The 16,334-nt window shown below is 57.0% G+C and overlaps 9 protein-coding genes across 9 annotated transcripts; 5 read left to right on the top strand and 4 right to left on the bottom strand.

Moving 5' to 3' along the window:
• Nucleotides 1-36: 36 nt before the first annotated feature.
• Nucleotides 37-1,020, top strand: SPBR_05168 (uncharacterized protein; the record flags this gene model as incomplete). Its single annotated transcript, XM_040763445.1, has 1 exon — nucleotides 37-1,020. The coding sequence occupies one exon, from the start codon at nucleotides 37-39 to the stop codon at nucleotides 1,018-1,020; it is 984 nt and encodes a 327-aa protein (XP_040615039.1).
• A 151-nt stretch (nucleotides 1,021-1,171) lies between these two features.
• On the bottom strand, nucleotides 1,172-2,952 carry SPBR_04861 (uncharacterized protein; the record flags this gene model as incomplete). The annotated part of the gene is made up of 6 exons (XM_040763138.1): nucleotides 1,172-1,474; nucleotides 1,527-2,330; nucleotides 2,393-2,422; nucleotides 2,483-2,497; nucleotides 2,554-2,838; nucleotides 2,890-2,952. 6 exons carry the CDS (start codon nucleotides 2,950-2,952, stop codon nucleotides 1,172-1,174), a joined length of 1,500 nt encoding a protein of 499 aa, XP_040615040.1.
• Nucleotides 2,953-3,802: 850 nt separating this feature from the next.
• On the bottom strand, nucleotides 3,803-4,927 carry SPBR_05114 (quinate utilization oxidoreductase QutH; the record flags this gene model as incomplete). Its single annotated transcript, XM_040763391.1, has 1 exon — nucleotides 3,803-4,927. The coding sequence occupies one exon, from the start codon at nucleotides 4,925-4,927 to the stop codon at nucleotides 3,803-3,805; it is 1,125 nt and encodes a 374-aa protein (XP_040615041.1).
• A 364-nt stretch (nucleotides 4,928-5,291) lies between these two features.
• Nucleotides 5,292-6,287, top strand: SPBR_05164 (Quinate dehydrogenase; the record flags this gene model as incomplete). The annotated part of the gene is made up of 1 exon (XM_040763441.1): nucleotides 5,292-6,287. One exon carries the CDS (start codon nucleotides 5,292-5,294, stop codon nucleotides 6,285-6,287), a length of 996 nt encoding a protein of 331 aa, XP_040615042.1.
• Nucleotides 6,288-6,658: 371 nt separating this feature from the next.
• SPBR_05071 (uncharacterized protein) lies at nucleotides 6,659-7,843 on the top strand (the record flags this gene model as incomplete). The annotated part of the gene is made up of 2 exons (XM_040763348.1): nucleotides 6,659-6,691; nucleotides 6,764-7,843. The coding sequence occupies 2 exons, from the start codon at nucleotides 6,659-6,661 to the stop codon at nucleotides 7,841-7,843; spliced, it is 1,113 nt and encodes a 370-aa protein (XP_040615043.1).
• A 179-nt stretch (nucleotides 7,844-8,022) lies between these two features.
• On the bottom strand, nucleotides 8,023-10,581 carry SPBR_04689 (uncharacterized protein; the record flags this gene model as incomplete). Its single annotated transcript, XM_040762966.1, has 1 exon — nucleotides 8,023-10,581. One exon carries the CDS (start codon nucleotides 10,579-10,581, stop codon nucleotides 8,023-8,025), a length of 2,559 nt encoding a protein of 852 aa, XP_040615044.1.
• Nucleotides 10,582-10,881: 300 nt separating this feature from the next.
• Nucleotides 10,882-11,695, bottom strand: SPBR_05248 (oxidoreductase, short-chain dehydrogenase/reductase family; the record flags this gene model as incomplete). Its single annotated transcript, XM_040763525.1, has 2 exons — nucleotides 10,882-11,372; nucleotides 11,440-11,695. The coding sequence occupies 2 exons, from the start codon at nucleotides 11,693-11,695 to the stop codon at nucleotides 10,882-10,884; spliced, it is 747 nt and encodes a 248-aa protein (XP_040615045.1).
• Nucleotides 11,696-12,190: 495 nt separating this feature from the next.
• Nucleotides 12,191-13,443, top strand: SPBR_05041 (3-dehydroshikimate dehydratase; the record flags this gene model as incomplete). The annotated part of the gene is made up of 2 exons (XM_040763318.1): nucleotides 12,191-13,208; nucleotides 13,361-13,443. The coding sequence occupies 2 exons, from the start codon at nucleotides 12,191-12,193 to the stop codon at nucleotides 13,441-13,443; spliced, it is 1,101 nt and encodes a 366-aa protein (XP_040615046.1).
• A 226-nt stretch (nucleotides 13,444-13,669) lies between these two features.
• Nucleotides 13,670-15,145, top strand: SPBR_04971 (uncharacterized protein; the record flags this gene model as incomplete). The annotated part of the gene is made up of 1 exon (XM_040763248.1): nucleotides 13,670-15,145. One exon carries the CDS (start codon nucleotides 13,670-13,672, stop codon nucleotides 15,143-15,145), a length of 1,476 nt encoding a protein of 491 aa, XP_040615047.1.
• Between the last annotated feature and the right edge of the window lie 1,189 nt (nucleotides 15,146-16,334).

The raw sequence follows: 16,334 nt of genomic DNA on the forward strand, positions 1-16,334 counted from the left end.
CTACAACATCAGCCTCGAAAATCGTCCCACCCTGCCATGGAGGGCCTCCTAGCGGTTTTGCCTGTCGTCGAGGGTGAACACAATATCTTTGTTGACACGAATCGACCTATGCCAGAGCTCACTGGCGAAGGTGATCGCGTCTTTGGCGGAATTACACTCGGCCAGAGTCTCAACGCCGCCCAGCAAACCGTCTTGCCTCAATTCGTCGCCCATTCCATGCACTGCACCTTTGTTTCGGGGCGAGGCGCCACGGTTGCCGTCGAGTACCACATCGAGCGTATCAAGGACGGCAGGCAGTTTTGTGTACGCGGTGTGCGTGCCGTTCAGGGAGGGCGAACGTTTTTTGTGGCCCTTGTCAATTTTACTACACAAATCCCTGGCAGCCTGCATTACAGCAGCCGCTTTCCACACGACGTGCCGATGCCACCGTCCGAGAATGACGACGACAACAGCAGCGTCAATTCCAGGATACCGTTTCTGCACCACAGCGTCGGACTCAGGTCGCCCTCCGGCGAGACGCTCGCACAGATACACCAGTGGGTGCGCGCCCGGGAACCCATTTCAACCCAAAACAGTCCCAACACGCATGCCCACCTGGCAGCACTGGCCTGCATATCTGACAGCTACTTGTTGGCCGGCGCGCCGCACAGCCACGGTATCTATGACTTTGCCAGCCCGCCCGTGTCAGAAGTGTACAACGGTGGCCACGGGCTATCATTGTTCTCGGAGACGCACCAGCCAATCCCGCGGCCACACCTCAACTTCCCAGGCAGTGCTCCCTCGAATGGACGGGTGATCGTCATGGCCAGCCTCGACCACAGCCTCTACTTCCACGACCCGGCACGCCTGCGATCCGACCAGTGGCTGCTATCTGAAATCCACTCGTCCTGGGCCGACAGCGGTCGAGCGCTCGTGCACATGAAAATATGGTGTAAGGATGGTACGCTGGTGGCCAGTTGCATGCAAGAAGGGCTGGTGAGCGTCGAGGAACTGTCACGGGCGAGAGACTCTCGGTTATAGAGTTCGGATAGATGTAAAAGCAGAGAATATATATGTGGAGGGTCACTAGTAATACGCTCTCGTCGTAAGAAGAAACGATGTAAGAAGATAGGCTGGACCATCAACGATGGCTCGATTATGCGACCATTAACACGCATTTGTTCCACCGCCCTCAAGCCTCTTCAACCTCCTGGACGCTGGATTTCCCCTCCACGCCATGCGGCAGTCGGTTGACCAAATTGACATCCTTGACAAACAGGGCATCGACCTCCTCGAGCGTCTTGCCAGTGGGATCTGGGCACATGAAATAGACAAATGCCACTCCGACAAAGTTGAAGACGAGCGGCCAGATCCAAATCTTCCAGCCGATGGTCTGGATGCCGATGCCACCGGCAAAGACGGTGACAAACGTAAACAGCCACTCGCCAAACAGTCCAGCCGCGGCACCGACATGGCGGTACTTGAGGGGCGCAATCTGGACGTGTTAGTGGTGGTCGGTTTGTCTGGGAGACCGGGAGTCGTCCTACCTCTGGACCGTAAAGCCATGGACAAGTGACCCAGCCCCAGCCGTAGAAAAAGACGTATGGAAACAGGATGGCCGCCGCGGCCCACTGCGTGGCATCTGTCTTGTTGGGCAGGCCAAGAAGCACGACAAATATGAGCATGCAGACACTCTGGGCGGACGACGTCAAGAGCATAATGTTGCGCCGGCCCATGCGCTCAATCGTGGGGATACACAGCAAGGCGCCACCAAACTGGACCGTCAGACACACCGCCGCAAGGAGGGATGACAAGAACGCGGACAAGCCGATGCCCGTGAAGGTTAGCGTCATGTAATAGACCATAATATCGATGCCCATCATCTGCTGGATCGATAGAATAATGAAAGAAATGCGCACGCGCCGTCCCACGCGCAGCGGCGTGTTGTCCCACACCAGACTAATCCAGCTGAGCTTGTTTTCTTCCTCGGCCTCGAGCTGGATACTCTGCATAATCTCTGCCTTGACCTGTTGGATGACCCGCTCGTCGTCTCCTGTGAGGCGCCTGCTGGGGTCATAGACACCGTGCAGCCGCGCCAGCGTGGTGTCACCCTCAACCTCGCGGCCCTTGGCGTAATACCAGCGGGGCGTGTCCGGGCAGAAAAACATACCGACAGCGGGAACAATGGCCCACAGGGACTGCAGGCCGATGGGGAAGCGCCATGAAAACTGTGTCGTCATTTGCGTAAAGCCAAAGTCGACCCAGTACGAAATGGCCACACCGGCGAGCAGCGACGCACAGTTGATGGCCACCTCGGGTCCTCTCTCGCGGGCATGAATGCTCATCTCGGACTGCCAAAGCCAGCTGTGAGCCTTTATGCAGACGGGATCAAAGTAGGGCACGGAATACTAACCATGTACATCGCCACGTTGCAGGTGATCAACTGGAGAGAGGAGGGTTAGCACCGAAAAGAGGAACCACACTGAAACAGGAGACGTCTTACGCCGATGCCGAAACCCTGAATGTTGTTAGCTTTGTTCCCACATACGTATCACAAAGAGGTGGTTTGCTTACACAAATGACACGTGCAACAATGATCTGGGCCACAGAGAAGGTCGCCGCTTGGATGATGCCGCCGATGATAATCAAAATATTACCGAGCATGATTGAGTTGCGCCGGCCCAGCGGCATGCCCACCACGACTACCATGACTGACATGACCGCCGCTGCCAGAGTGTAGGATGAAGCAATCATCGGAATAACATAGGTGCCGGTCGGGTTATCGATGGCATCCAGGTACTGCGATGTGTCCTGGACGCCACCGAGAATGCCAGCCTGGTAACCCTCAATGAAAAAGGACTAGACAGTGGTCAGCCATGTCAGGCAAAAAGGAAACGGAAATGTACATACCACAGAGCAGCAAATCCGCGCGAGCCAGCGCAACCGCTTACCCTGGAGGAAGACGTCAAACATGGTGAAAGTGGATGACAGATCGCCTCAATAAACAAATCGACGAAAATGCAGTGCGGAGGTAGATCGGAGTGAAACGAATAGATACATAGAATGTGACAATGAACAACACGACAGCTGTTACTCGTATTGCCCATCTCTCGGATCTTAGACGGCCCCTTTATATTTTCATGATGCCCAGGCACAAAATCGAGACTTAATCAACACCGAACCTATAGCAAGGACGGCAAGGAACCCTCTGCGGGGGCAGAGACGCTGATCACTGCTGCCGGGAATTTTTTGAATTGACCGGAGCCGGTTGTGCGAAACAAATCCTGCCACTCTGCCGCCTCCACCCCGCAAATCTCGGTTGTTACGGTATGGGGTTAAAATCCGGGGTAAGCCCAATGGAGAAGGCGCGAGCGACTGATGAGGGCCAGGCTGGAAATAAGCAGCGGGGAAAAGGAAATAAGCAGAAGAGAGGAGAAAAGGAACCCTCAAGGAAGGTGCCTCCGTTTACGCACCTGGACATTGAGATGTCGTCGAAAGGTCACGTGTTGGCAACCACATGCATCCAATACTGTGACTTTTAAAAGGCAGTGTGCTTCATTACATACCGCAGGGTATCCAAGTCGGGTACGACGCACTCTACGACATCATATATGGAGTTTGGAGTTCAGGTGTGGACGGTAGAAATAGTGCTATGCCGCCAGCTCTGGCAATCGTCTAACAAAAGGAGAATACTAACAAGAGGCAATCTATCCGCACCAAACTTAAATCAGTACCAAAAAGCACCGAAACATGGCTAACCTCAGTTCTTATTTATTTATTTAGTTAGTCAGTTTTACCATTAAGGCCAGCTCTTTATCGTCCCTTACGCTGGTAGAGACACCGGCACACCGTTGCCAGCCTCGAGGGCCAGCAAAATAGCCTCGCAAACCTGCACGGCGACGAGACCGTCCTCGCCAGAACATCTTGGGGCTTCAAGACCGCGGACAACCCGGGCGAGGTGCTCGGCCTGCCGCTGAAAGGGAATGCCCTCGGGGACCTCTAGTGGTTCGCGCGTCATGGGCAAGTTCCAGCCAATATTATTGGCGGGTTTCCCGGCGGCAATAGCAGCGTCGTAGTTCCACAGAACGTTGTCAGGGACGCTGAGCGAGCCGCGCGTGCCCATTATTCGGTACGTGTCCACCTGTACAGACGTGGGCAAGTAACTGGGGTTGTCCCCCGAGGCCGACTCCCAGCCGAAGGGGCTCGGCGTGTTGTCGCAGATGACAAAGGTAACCACAGTGCCATCAGAAAACCGTGCCATAACGGCCGCGCCCTCTTCTACCGTCTGGCCGACATCTTCACGCTCGCGCCGCGTGGGGATGGCCCAGAGTTGCACGACTCGTGATCCCGTCAGGTAGTGCAGCGCGTCAATGTTGTGCACCATGTTGGTCCATACAGGCCCACCGCCGGCCGAACGCTGCGATCGCCAGCCTGCACCAGCCACCTGGAAATAGTCGTCGCTCTTCTTGGCGGTCCACAGGGCCGATACAGCTGTGATCCGCCCAATCCGGCCCGCCTCAATGGTTTCCCGGGCGCTGGTCATGGCTGGATGGAAGCGGCGGTGGTGGCCGACAAGAATGCGACAGTTGGCTAGGCGTGCTTTTTCCAGAAGGGAGGCAGCAGAGGCAGAGTCTGTGGCGAGTGGCTTCTCGACCAGCATTGCCTTGGGTGTGGCCTTGGTGAGGATGTCACTGGCCACACTAACGTGCAGGTGGGATGGGACGCAGACAATGTACGCGTCCGGTTGTGTAGCAGAAGTCGTCAGGAGGTCACCGACCGACGCATAGTGCGGCACGCCCAGCGTGTTAGCCAGTCGCTCACCGGGCGGGAAGGGGTCGATAATTGCGACGAGCTCGCAGTTGGGAGAGGACTGGAGGTACTTGGCGTGCAGGGGCGCAATGGTGCCGCCGCCGACGAGGACGACGGTAACTTTGGGGTTTGACGTCATGGTGAGCAAGGCATGTGTTGGGCATGCAGTAAATGCAGAGATGGGGAGATGGACAAGAAGAAAGCCGATACAGCGTGGCCGCTGTCGGTATTTCAAGGCCGCTCAGGGCCTCCGCATGCGGCCTATTTGGCATTGTATCCACTTGCTTACGGTCCGCGGCCGGAAATTGTGGTTCGGACTTTTAAAGAAAGGGCCGGGGTTTGGCAGGGGGGAATGGAGGAGTCCATTTCCCGTTGCTGTAATCAGTGCGGAGGCCACGCCAGCAAACAACAGCAAGCAATAGGCAAAAGGTAGCCAACAGGCGAACGAGACAGCAACACGACAGTAACAAAGGCATCATAACAACACGACACGTCACATTACGATGGACATCCTCGAACAATCCTACGCCTTTGGCCGCTCGCCGCTGGCCGAGGATCTTGCAACAACACCGCGCGACGCTTACATCTTTGGCGGCCACATTGCCCAGTCGCTCTCGCCGCGCCTGCACAACCTCATGTTTGCGGCGCGCGGCGTGCCTTGGCATTTTTTGCTGTGCCAGACGACGGACACCGATCGCTTCGCCGAAAAACTACAGGACGACCGCTGCTTGGGCAATTCCATCACAATGCCGAACAAGGTGGCCTTTATCCCACGGCTGGACGAGCTGACCGACGAGGCCCGGGCCATTGGTGCTGTCAACACGTCTTTCGTCAGGCTGGACGGCCGCGGCCGTCGCAAGTGGATTGGTGCCAACACGGACTGCGTCGGCATCCGTGAGGCGGTTCTGGCGCGCTTTCCGGATGCTCCAGCAACTACACGGGGCCGCACGGCCATGGTGCTGGGTGCTGGTGGTGCGGCGCGGAGTGCCGTCTATGCGCTGTGGCGGTGGTTCTGTGCCTCCGAGATTTACGTGGTCAACCGGCTCAAGTCGGAGGTCGACGATCTCATCACATCGTTTGAGAAGTCGGTGCCCGGGATACGTCTACGCTACGTGTCCTCCCTCCATGAAATGGCCCGCTTGGAGACGCCGCGCATCATTGTGGGCACAGTGCCGGACCTGCCGCCCCAGGACGAGGATGAACTGCGCTGCCGGGCGCTGTGCAATGCGGTGCTGAGCCGACCCGATCAGGGTATGCTTGTAGATATGTGCTACATGCCGTCGCCGCAGACCGCCCTCTACACTACCGCAGCGGGCAAAGGCTGGCGTGTGATTTCAGGGACAGAGGTGGTTGCGCGGGTGTGCATTGCGCAGAATATTCTGTGGCTGGAGCAAGATGTGAACGAGGCGACAGTACGACAAGTGCTGGCGGTGGTGGAGGAGACCGTCGGTGGGAAAATGTTGCAAAATATGCCGGGTGCACCGGCTGCAAATTTGTAGACAAAACGAACCTGACTAGATTGATAGAACTGAGAGAAGACACGCCACACACTATTACTACCGTTGTTCGATGTAACATCATTTTGAAAGAGGGGAGATCCGGGGGGCAAGACCGGTTCTGTCACCGTCGACGCCGGTGGAACCGGCATCCAGATCAAAGGACCGGTTGTGGCGTGTGGAGTAACTGGGCGGTGCATCTGCGCGATGCGAGAGTTGAAAATATGACCCGAAAATAACATCTAGAAGGATCACCAGAAAGTGCGGCTCATAGGACGACTTAGAAAGGGGACTTGAAAAGAGCCAACGGACCTGGCCGGTCGTTACTTGCTCCAAGAACACCTCATCACAAAATTACATCCACGCCATACACCATGTCTGCATCATATGTTTCCCCGTTGGCTCAGGTAGGTCCCGCCTCATGTTTACTGATGGAATCTGTTCCATACTGTTTTCCATACTAACACCCACATCCACAGCCAATCACCCTCCCGCTCTCGGGCAAGATCATTTCCAACCGGCTCTACCGCACACCGCTCAGTGAATATGCCGCGACGCACGACGACAAGAACATTGAACTCTGTGGAAAGCCGCTGCCCCGCTATGCCGAACTCTACCAAGAGATGGCCGATGGCGGCGTCGGTCTCATCTGTACGGGCAACATTCCCATCCACCGCGAGCATTTAGAAAACTACAGCAACGCCGTACTGGACATGAACAACCAATGGGACGCGGTGGCGGCGTTCCGGCCGGCCGTGCAGGCAGCCAAGTCGCGCGGCGCCCTGTTTCTCGGCCAGCTGCAGTTTCCCGGCCGCCAGGTCCCGAAATTTTTAAATGCCCACCCAAAGTCATCATCCAACGTGCAGCTGCGGCCGTGCCTCGATAAGACGTACGGCAAGCCCACGCCCCTGACGCACGCCGAGATCCAGGATATGATTCGGCGCTACGTCTGGGCCGCGTCGGTGCTAGCCGAGGCCGGTGCCGACGGCATTATTTTACATGCAAGCCACGGCTACATTATCAACCAGTTTTTGTCGCCCCTTATTAACAAGCGCACGGATGAGTACGGCGGCACCCTGGAAAACCGCGCCCGGTTTGTCCTCGAGATTGTGCGGGCCATCCAGGCCAAACTGCCATCTGACGGCTTCGTCATCGCCGCCAAGCTCAACTGCCACGATTTCATCGAGGGCGGCACCAGTTTTGCCGAGATGTGCGTCGTCGCCAAGTGGCTTGAGCAGGCCGGCGTCGACTTTTTTGACATTTCTGGCGGTACCTACGAGTCGCCCGCCTGGCGCGGCAACATTATGACAGAGCTCGGCACGCGCTCTTCGCAGCGACTCCGCGGCAGCTACTTTATCGAGTGGGCGCAGGACTTGAAAAAGGTGCTGTCGCGTGCCGTCATTGGCACCACAGGCGGATGGCGTGACGGCTTCCGCATGGCCGAGGCCGTCGAGCGCGGCAACATTGACCTGTGCGGTCTGGGGCGCCCGCTGCGGGCGGATCCGCACTTTGTGCAAAAGGTGCTGCGCGGCGAGACGCGGATCAGCAGCAATTTGTAGGGAGGTTAGACGGGAATCTGAAAAAGATCAGGGACTAGTTTTGTGTGTTTGGTTTCTTCCATTAAAAATAAAATTAACTTTAAAATAATTTTGATTTTGATTTTGCAATTTTCGTAACCTTTTATTTTACTTACTTCATACTCTGGTCTTACAACAAAATCATAAACAACGCAGATGCCTCAAAAGACACCCCCGTATCCCGGCCCAAACATGTCTCGGAAGCGGTCCGCGAATCCTTCGCCTGTTAGGTCGCCCTCGGTGGACATGACAGCTGTTGTCCAGAACGGATTGTACACCGAGGCGCTGGAATCAACCACGGATGGTGTCATGCCCGCAATGGTGTCATGGCTGCCGTCGTAAAACGTCGTCTTGCCGGACCAGCTCTCCATATCGGCGGTGCCAATATCGATCTGTGGATTCTGATACGATGGGTAGGGTCGGTGTTGATAGCCACACAGCGCCATTGTCATGGGCAGTTGTAGCACCTGATGCGATGGGTGGGGCTGTTGCTGAGGCTGCTGCTGCACTGGTTCCACCGACAAACTGCGCGTGTGCAGGCGCGTACGCAGGATGGACTCGAGGTGGTGGCCCATCAGAGCCGCGATGCCGTAGCGGTGGGAGGGAGTGGTGCCAGCCCGCTCTAGTTGCAGCGCCACTTGGCTAACCAGAGCTAGCAACTCGCTGTCGGCAGAGGCGGTATCGGCAGCCGCGTAGCCGTTGTCGTGACCAGTATTGCCAGGACTGCTAGAAGTCCCTCGACGGCTGCCGCCGTAGAGCGTAGGAAACAGCGACAGGGCCAGCACACTAGCATACGATATCATGGCCCACGTCGGCGCCAGCATGCAGTACAACGGCTCACCGAGCGCCTGCAGGTCACGCACGGCGGCCTCACAGCAGCCCACAGCCGCCTCGAAGCAGTCATGGCGGATGGCGTGCAGCTGCGTGGGGTCGCAGCTGATGGACCGGTGCAACGCAAACGAGAGCGTCCAAAGACGGCCGTGCAAAAAGACGTGCAGCAGATACGCGTCGGCCACGTCACTGTTCACGTCGTCGTCGGGCGGCAGCCACGCCTCGCGCCACGGCTGCAACGTGGTGTCGACGAGGTTGCACACCCAGTGGGCGTCCGTGTGGGACGAGGATGCCTGCCGGCGAATGTCACGCTGCAGGTCGGCCAGTGTTCGTCGGAGCAGAATAAACGCGCAGGTGTGCTTGTCAGCCGGGTGGGCCAGCGGGTGGCGCCACCAGCGGTCGACATTGAGCGTCAGATCTGTTTCGGGGAAGCTGTGCATGCGGCCGCGGGCAGCCGAGTTGGCGCGTTCCCACAGCAGGATCCGCAGCCACGTGCGCTGGCGGTTACGAGCCAACCGGCCAGCCAGTTCCCCATCGGACTCGGCCGCATGCGTCGTCTCCATTGCCTCCGCTGCCTTTGGTGCTGGCGACTCTTCCTCGCGGTCAAGTCCCAGCTCCGATCCCAGGCCAAACGCGTACATGGTGTACAGCCAACTGCACTCCTCGGCCAGCGTCGCCGCCGGGTTGGCCGACAGCAGCGAAATGTAGTAGCCCTGCACAATTTCGACGCTCTTCAACCCGCAGGCGTGGACATGGTGCGACAGCTTCTCGCCGTGCAGCCGCAGCCTCTTGGCAATCGCGGCCGACGCCGGCCCGTGGTCAAACTGGGCCGTGAGGGCCAGGATCCACGTGAACAGCAAGGCGGAGCGCGCGCGCACAAACGCGGGGGTGTGTAGGATGGGATCCAAAATGCCGTTAATGGGGTGCAGGCGCGAAAAGTACAGAGGAAAGAGCGTGGCGGCCTCGTCCATCGTCACCAATCCCAAATCGACTGGGTCAACGTCGGGCCCGACGTCGCGTAGCGGGGCCCGCTGCGGTCGCTTAAAGTAGTTGGCGTGTGACCGAGCCGCGGGCTTCGGCGCAAAGAGCGCGTCCAGGCCCTGCTCGAGCGCGTCGCGACTGAGGCGCAGGCCGAGCGAGACGTAGCCGGGCCGGCGCAGCATCCGCCGACCAATGCCGATACTGGAATGGATGCTGGTGTCTGTATTGTCTTCAACGTCGCCCGTGGCCTCGACGAGTGCATTTGCCGCGTCCGACGAGGCGTCGGCCAGCAGAGCCAAGGGATTGCTCATGGGCTCCGGGTCGGGCTCGGGATCGGCCTGTACGGGCGAGACGAGGTCGATCGGCATGTCGGCCATGATGCCAGATTCTTGACGGTCTCGGGTGTCGGGTGGCGCAATTGGCACGCCTGGAACGGCCGTGATGGTTGGCACGTCCGTGACGTGACATACGTCCAATTCTGTGGTGTCCGTAAAATCTGATACTTCCGGGACAGCTGGGATCTCCGATACATCAACCATATCGGGCAAGCCTGGCAGGTCCTGCAGTGTCTCTTCAATGGCCGCCTCGACAGTTGCAGCACCGACTGCGGAGGCGCCCTGCATATCCCCTCGCATCTGTGCCTCTCTGAGCTCTGTCTGCATGCGGCGGTAGGCCTTCTCAAGGCCGTGGTACCGACCCGTGGCGCCGTGACGCCGTCCCAGTGGCCGAGTCTCGGGAATGGTGCAGGCGCGTTTGTTTCGTCGACACCGCTCGCAGGGCTCACCGGCGCCCTGTTCTGTGGGCCGGATGCACCGCATCTTGAGCTTGCGACACGCCTCACAGGCCGTCAGCGCTGCCGGGCGGGTGCGGCCGCTGCTCTTTCCAATGGTTGAGGACACCGACGACATGTTGAGCTGGGTGGTGTCTGCATTTGAAAACAAATGAAAAGGAGAAGAGAAGAGCCGTGCGGGGGAATGCCCCGGATTTTCTAATAAGTGATGGGGCTACATGGTCGGTCTTGGTCCCCACTTTATTAACTGGGTGTGTTTGGCGGCTGCTGATCTATTCTTTTTCTCTTATTTCTGCTATGCCTATTCTATGATTATTGGCCCTTCAAGATACCCTGTACATTGAGAACTGATTCAAGAAAATAATTGCGTATTAAAATATAATGAATTAACATTATTGTCCACTCAACGACTCCCCCCTTACACCCCCCGTCCACCGTCTACGTCTAAAATCGTCCCCGTGATAAACGAGCTCTCTTCGGAGGCCAAAAACCACGCTGCGTTGGCCACGTCGTCCGGTCCGCACAGTCGCTGCATCGGCAGCAGGGCCATCAATTTTTCAAGTTTCTCGGCGCACTCTGTTTCGTTCTCGCCCAGGCTGGCCTGCAGCATAGCCGTGTTGCCCACCGAGGGGGCAATGCCATTGAAACGAATCGTCGGCGCGTACTCCAATGCCATGGTCTTGGTGGCAATGGCCACCGCCGCCTTGGACGCATTGTAAATAGCGAATCCCGCGCGCGGGCGAGTAAAACCGGTGCTGGTGATGTTGACAAAGGCGCCGTGGCCTTGTTGGAGCATGAACGGAGCGATGGCTTGAGCGCTCAAAAAGACGGGCCGCACGTTGACGTCAAACGTCTTGTCGTACTCCTGCATTGTCTTTGTGTGGATGAGTGCGTTGTCAAATGCGATTCCTGTTGGTCAGAGTTTTGTTGTTACACTTTAGTTTTTATGTATTGGAATGTTTTCTCGCTGGCTCACCCGCATTGTTGACAACGATGTCGAGGCGGCCGTAGGTCGTCTCAGCAAAGACCAATGCCTCTTCCCAGGACGCCCGTATCGTCACGTCTGCTTTTTGGTAGTGCAAATTGTTGTGCTCGTCGCCCGCCTCTAGGTCGAGTACAATAACTTTGCAGCCTTCGCGCGTAAACCGTTTCACAATGGCAGCGCCGAAGCCGCGGGAACCCCCTGTGACAATCACCACCTGTGATGCGCTGGCGTGTGGCAAGAGAGGCATGGCGAGCACTGTATGTGTACAAATAGTTGTAAAAGAAAATTAAAGAAGTGACGATATGAAAAAAAAGGACATGATTGATTGTTCCCGTCAACTCTATACACAGTGGCTAATAATCAAACTGACCGCATAGCATCCTGCCCCATGCACCCAAGTTCCCCACACGCCGATCTCCGGTTATTTATTCGTTCCCAGACTGGTATCAGCATTTATTCTACGGTTATTTATTTAGGCTCCGGCTTCCGATCGGTCTACATTGGACGACGATGACGAACAAAAACCGGGAGTATTACTCCGTTGACGGGGATGAGAAGTGATATGTGAGGAAAGAACAAAGGAGATAATAACGGAAATAATAAGTGCAAGTAGTTAGATTGACAGTGCCTTGCCTTGATCCCAAGCAAACGACACCATAAAAAACAATTTGGGGGTCAAAAAAAATCAACGACAAGGAATAACACAACACAAGGAAAACTGGGACAAAGGAACAAATTTAAAATGCCCATCCAAATCGCCATCGCGACCAACTCACTCGGCAAGTCGACCGCGGGCCACTCAATCCTCCGCAAGCTCGACGCCGCCAGCCATCACGGCTTCGAGGGTGTCGAGGTCGCCATGGAATGCTTGGAAGCGCATGCCTCTACTGCATTTGGATCGCTGCCGACACGGCCTGCCCGTCTACGCGCCGCCGCTGCCAATGTCCGCAAGAAGGCCGACACGCTCGGCCTTCAGCTCGTGGTGCTGCAGCCGTTTGGGGCCTACGACGGGCTAAAGGATGCCGCCATGGTGGAAGAACGCCTCGTCGAAGCGGAGTTGTGGCTTGACCTCTGTACCATTCTGCGCGTCAGCATTTTTCAAATCACCTCGGCGCTCTATCCTCTTGATGCTGCTTTCCTGTCGCCGAATGTCGACTCGCTGGCCAGCAACATGCGCCGCTTGGGACTGCTGGCACAGAAGCGCGGCTTGCGTGTGGGCTACGAGGCACCTGCCTGGGGCATCCATCTTGACACGTGGCAGCAGATTGACGAGGTGCTTCAGATGGTTGACTTGGAGAATGTCCAGCACTGCCTCGACACATTTCACATTGCCGCCCGCGTCGCCGGCGATCCTCTCGATAAACAGCACCCAGTACGGCCGGGCGGGATGGCCGCGCTGCAGCACAGTCTCAAGGAGATGAAGAACATGCTGCTGCCACAGCGCATTGCCTACTTACAGCTCAGCGACGCCAATGCGGCCGATGCCGACCAGCCAGGGTATCCCCGCCGCGACCTCGCTCAGCCGGCTTACATGACGCAGTCGCGCAACTGCCGCGTCTTTCCCGGGGAGGGTACGCTGCCCGTGTTTGAAGTGGCTAAGGCGGTGTTTGACCTGGGGTTCAGCGGCTGGGTGTCCATGGAGGTGTTTCACATGGACCACTGGGATGCGCGGTCCTCGGTGCCGGACGAGTGGGCGCGGCGGGGCATGGCCTCGTGGCGCAGGGTGCAGGAGTATTGCGGGCTGGACAAGACGGGGAGGAGTATATGTTTAAAAGGTTCACGGCTATGATAGACGGCGATGTAGGCATCATTTTCAATTGGCACACGAACAATGTTCTCCAGTACCGATATTTAGTCATCTGATCTTGATTATGGAGCAATGCTCGTATGTTGGGATGCACGGCTCCTGCAGACGTGTCCCGTCGGTACATGGCCAGTGACATTGTCCACGCAGACGCAAACGAGGAGAAAGCACTAGGTTTGTTGGACAGCTAAGGATAATCTGCCGGAAGCTGGTCGGTGACTGGGTCTTGATCGGACAACGCCACTCGTCCCGTTGGACCGGTCTATTTTTTTTATCACCGGGTCCGCAAGATGTGACGTTTTCGAGACAGGGACAGCTTTTCAAATAGAATAAAACTTTTAAAGATTGTGTTTGCTTGTTTGATTTCGACTGCGTGACTCAGTATCAATGCACGATTTACCGAATTGCCACGAAAATATGTCTACCATGGAAAGTTTGACGGTCGACGTTCTTGTGTGCGGCGGCGGCATGTCGGGCCTGACCTGCGCCTCGTTTGCTGCGCGCGCTGGTGCCAAGGTGCTGGTCGTCGAAAAGCAGAATGTCGTCGGCGGCTCATCTAATTACTCAGCCGGCATGTTCTGGGCCCCTCAAAACTATGACAAGCTGCGCGCATGGGTGCCCTACGGCGATGCAACGCTGCAAAAGGCGTTTCTCGACGAGTACCTCCCGGCCGTGCAGTGGATACGCGACCACAAGGTACCAACGGCGCCGCGCTTTGACGGCATCATGACCATTGGCATCGGCTTTCCCATTACCATCGGTGCCCTCCAAAGTACACAGCGCGGCTGGATCGAGTCCAGCAACTCACAAATTTGGACGGGCGCGTCCGTCGTGAAACTTGTCCAAGAGACGCCCGGTGTGGTTGGATCGCGCGTCACGGGGGCTGTCGTGCTTCGTGACGGCCGCCTCTACAATGTCACTGCCAAAACGGTCGTTCTCGCAACCGGTGGTTTCCAGGGCTCGCCATCGCTGACATCCCGCTATCTCGGCCCCGGCGCCGACAACATTTTTGTGCGCGCCAACAAGGGGTCCGTGGGTGACGGACTGCGTCTGGCTGAGGGTGTCGGCGCCGGCACCAGCCGCGGCATGGACACCTACTACGGCCACCTCATGGCAGCTCCCCTGCGCGCCGAGAACGTTGACCCCAAAGATTATTTGCCACTGGCGCAGTACCAGAGCAAACACTGCTTGCTGGTCAACGAGGCTGGCCGCCGCTTCGCTGACGAGACCACTGGCGACGAGATCATCAACCAGTACCTGGCCCGCCAAGAAAAGCGTCGCGGCTTTTTGCTCTTCAACGAAAAGACACGCTTGCAGCACTGCGTCCGCGCCCTCTTCCCCAACGCTGGCGACATTGACCGGCTGCAAAAGGCCAAGGCACACAGGGGATACCGCGTCGAGAGTGCGCCCACGCTCGATGGTTTAGTGGGTATTCTGCACACCTGGGGCGTCGACGCCGCCCAGGCGCGCCGCACGATTGACGACTACGACCGCGCCGTGCGTTTGGGTGACAAGACTGTTGTGCTCGATGCCCCAGTTGGTGGAGGTGCCCAGCATGGTGCTGCTCCGCCCCCGGCCCTCGTCGACGGCGACGGGCCGTTCTTTGCCATGGAGGTCCAGCCGAGCATCACCTTTACGTACGGTGGCATCGCCATTGACGCCGAGGGCCACGCACTAACTAACGACAAGATCCGCATTCCCGGCTTGCATGTCGCCGGCGTCGATGCCGGTGGCTTCAGCAACACGGGTTACGCCGGCGGTTTGTCGCTGGCCTTTGTGACCGGCTTGTGGGCCGCGCGCCGGGTTGCCAGGGAGCTTAATTTGCCAGAGCCGAAACTGCCAGCTCCCCATCCGAGCGATGTCAAGGTTACGACCTCGGAAGCGAAATTATAAAGATAAGTCCGAAGAACGCTCTAACAACGCCGAGTAAGGCGTTGGAAACGACGGCGGCGGGGGCAGAAGATGCGTCCATGGTCGGCTGGTGGACATTAGATATGAAATGGATTCTTATCTTGAAAGAGCAGCCCGTTACCGTTAGAGAAATATAATTTTGCCACATTTACAAGACTGCTCGAAATCTACACGTTACTACGAGGACCTGGCAACCATTGCCCTGGGACTTGTGCCACGTTTTCCAGAAACAGATAAATACGTCTTTGAATTTTGGGTGAATAAGCCGGGCCTGTTGCCATTACCGGGGCCGTACAGAGCCGAGAAAAGGTTGGTAAAGAAAGCAATCAGAGGCACACGTGCCGAATTGTCCGCGGGCATCAAGAAGGACAGACCGGTCGCCAACAAACACCAAGCCATGTTGGGGAAGGTCAGTAAAAGCAAGTTACGACGACCAAACGTGTCCGTGGTGTAGAGTGCCGGGTAGGCGAAGATAAACACGACCAGACCTGTAGCCATGTGCAGGTACAATGGTGGCAATGTGGCGATGCAGTCGTTATTGATGGCCGGTACAGCGTGGTCTTTGACGATCTTTCGAGACGAAGCCCAGCCAAGCCGACGCACAATCTTGCATATGTGGTTTGTATGATTGTCTCCCCATTTCGAGCGTCATCCAGCAAGCCTCGTTTGTTCGTCAGTTTCCCTTCATTTCTCCAGGTTCTTCTTCGTCTATCCCCGTCGGGGCTAGTGCTAGATTTGTCCGGGCTGTCTAGGGCTGGTTACAAGAGCACGAGAGCAGAGAGGCTAAGAGGTGGCACAGCGGTATGGGAAATTGAGCATACGATGACTACGACAGCGTCGCGGTGGCACACTCATCCAGACTGAGCCGGCGGGTCAGAATTCTACAAACTGTTCACGTGATTCAAAATAAAGGGCAACAGAAGTGGGAAAAGGTGTAGGAGTACGAATATAACAAGGGCATCGTCATCGTGATTCAGGGGGACCACAGCAAAAACCATCCGCAGCAATTCCGACAATCGGACACCCAAAACGACAGAGTCGGAGAGAAGACAATCGTGGGGCGAGTGATGTCAGATATTGGAGACGCTGCACTAGCTAGTGCCAAGCCGCGCCATAAGCCGGGGTATTTCCAGTCGGGCGGTCTTGGCTCCAGTGGCCCTGCACAGGGTGA

Source organism: Sporothrix brasiliensis, assembly GCF_000820605.1.
Source record: "Sporothrix brasiliensis 5110 chromosome Unknown Cont21, whole genome shotgun sequence".
Taxonomy (NCBI): Eukaryota; Fungi; Ascomycota; class Sordariomycetes; order Ophiostomatales; family Ophiostomataceae; genus Sporothrix; species Sporothrix brasiliensis.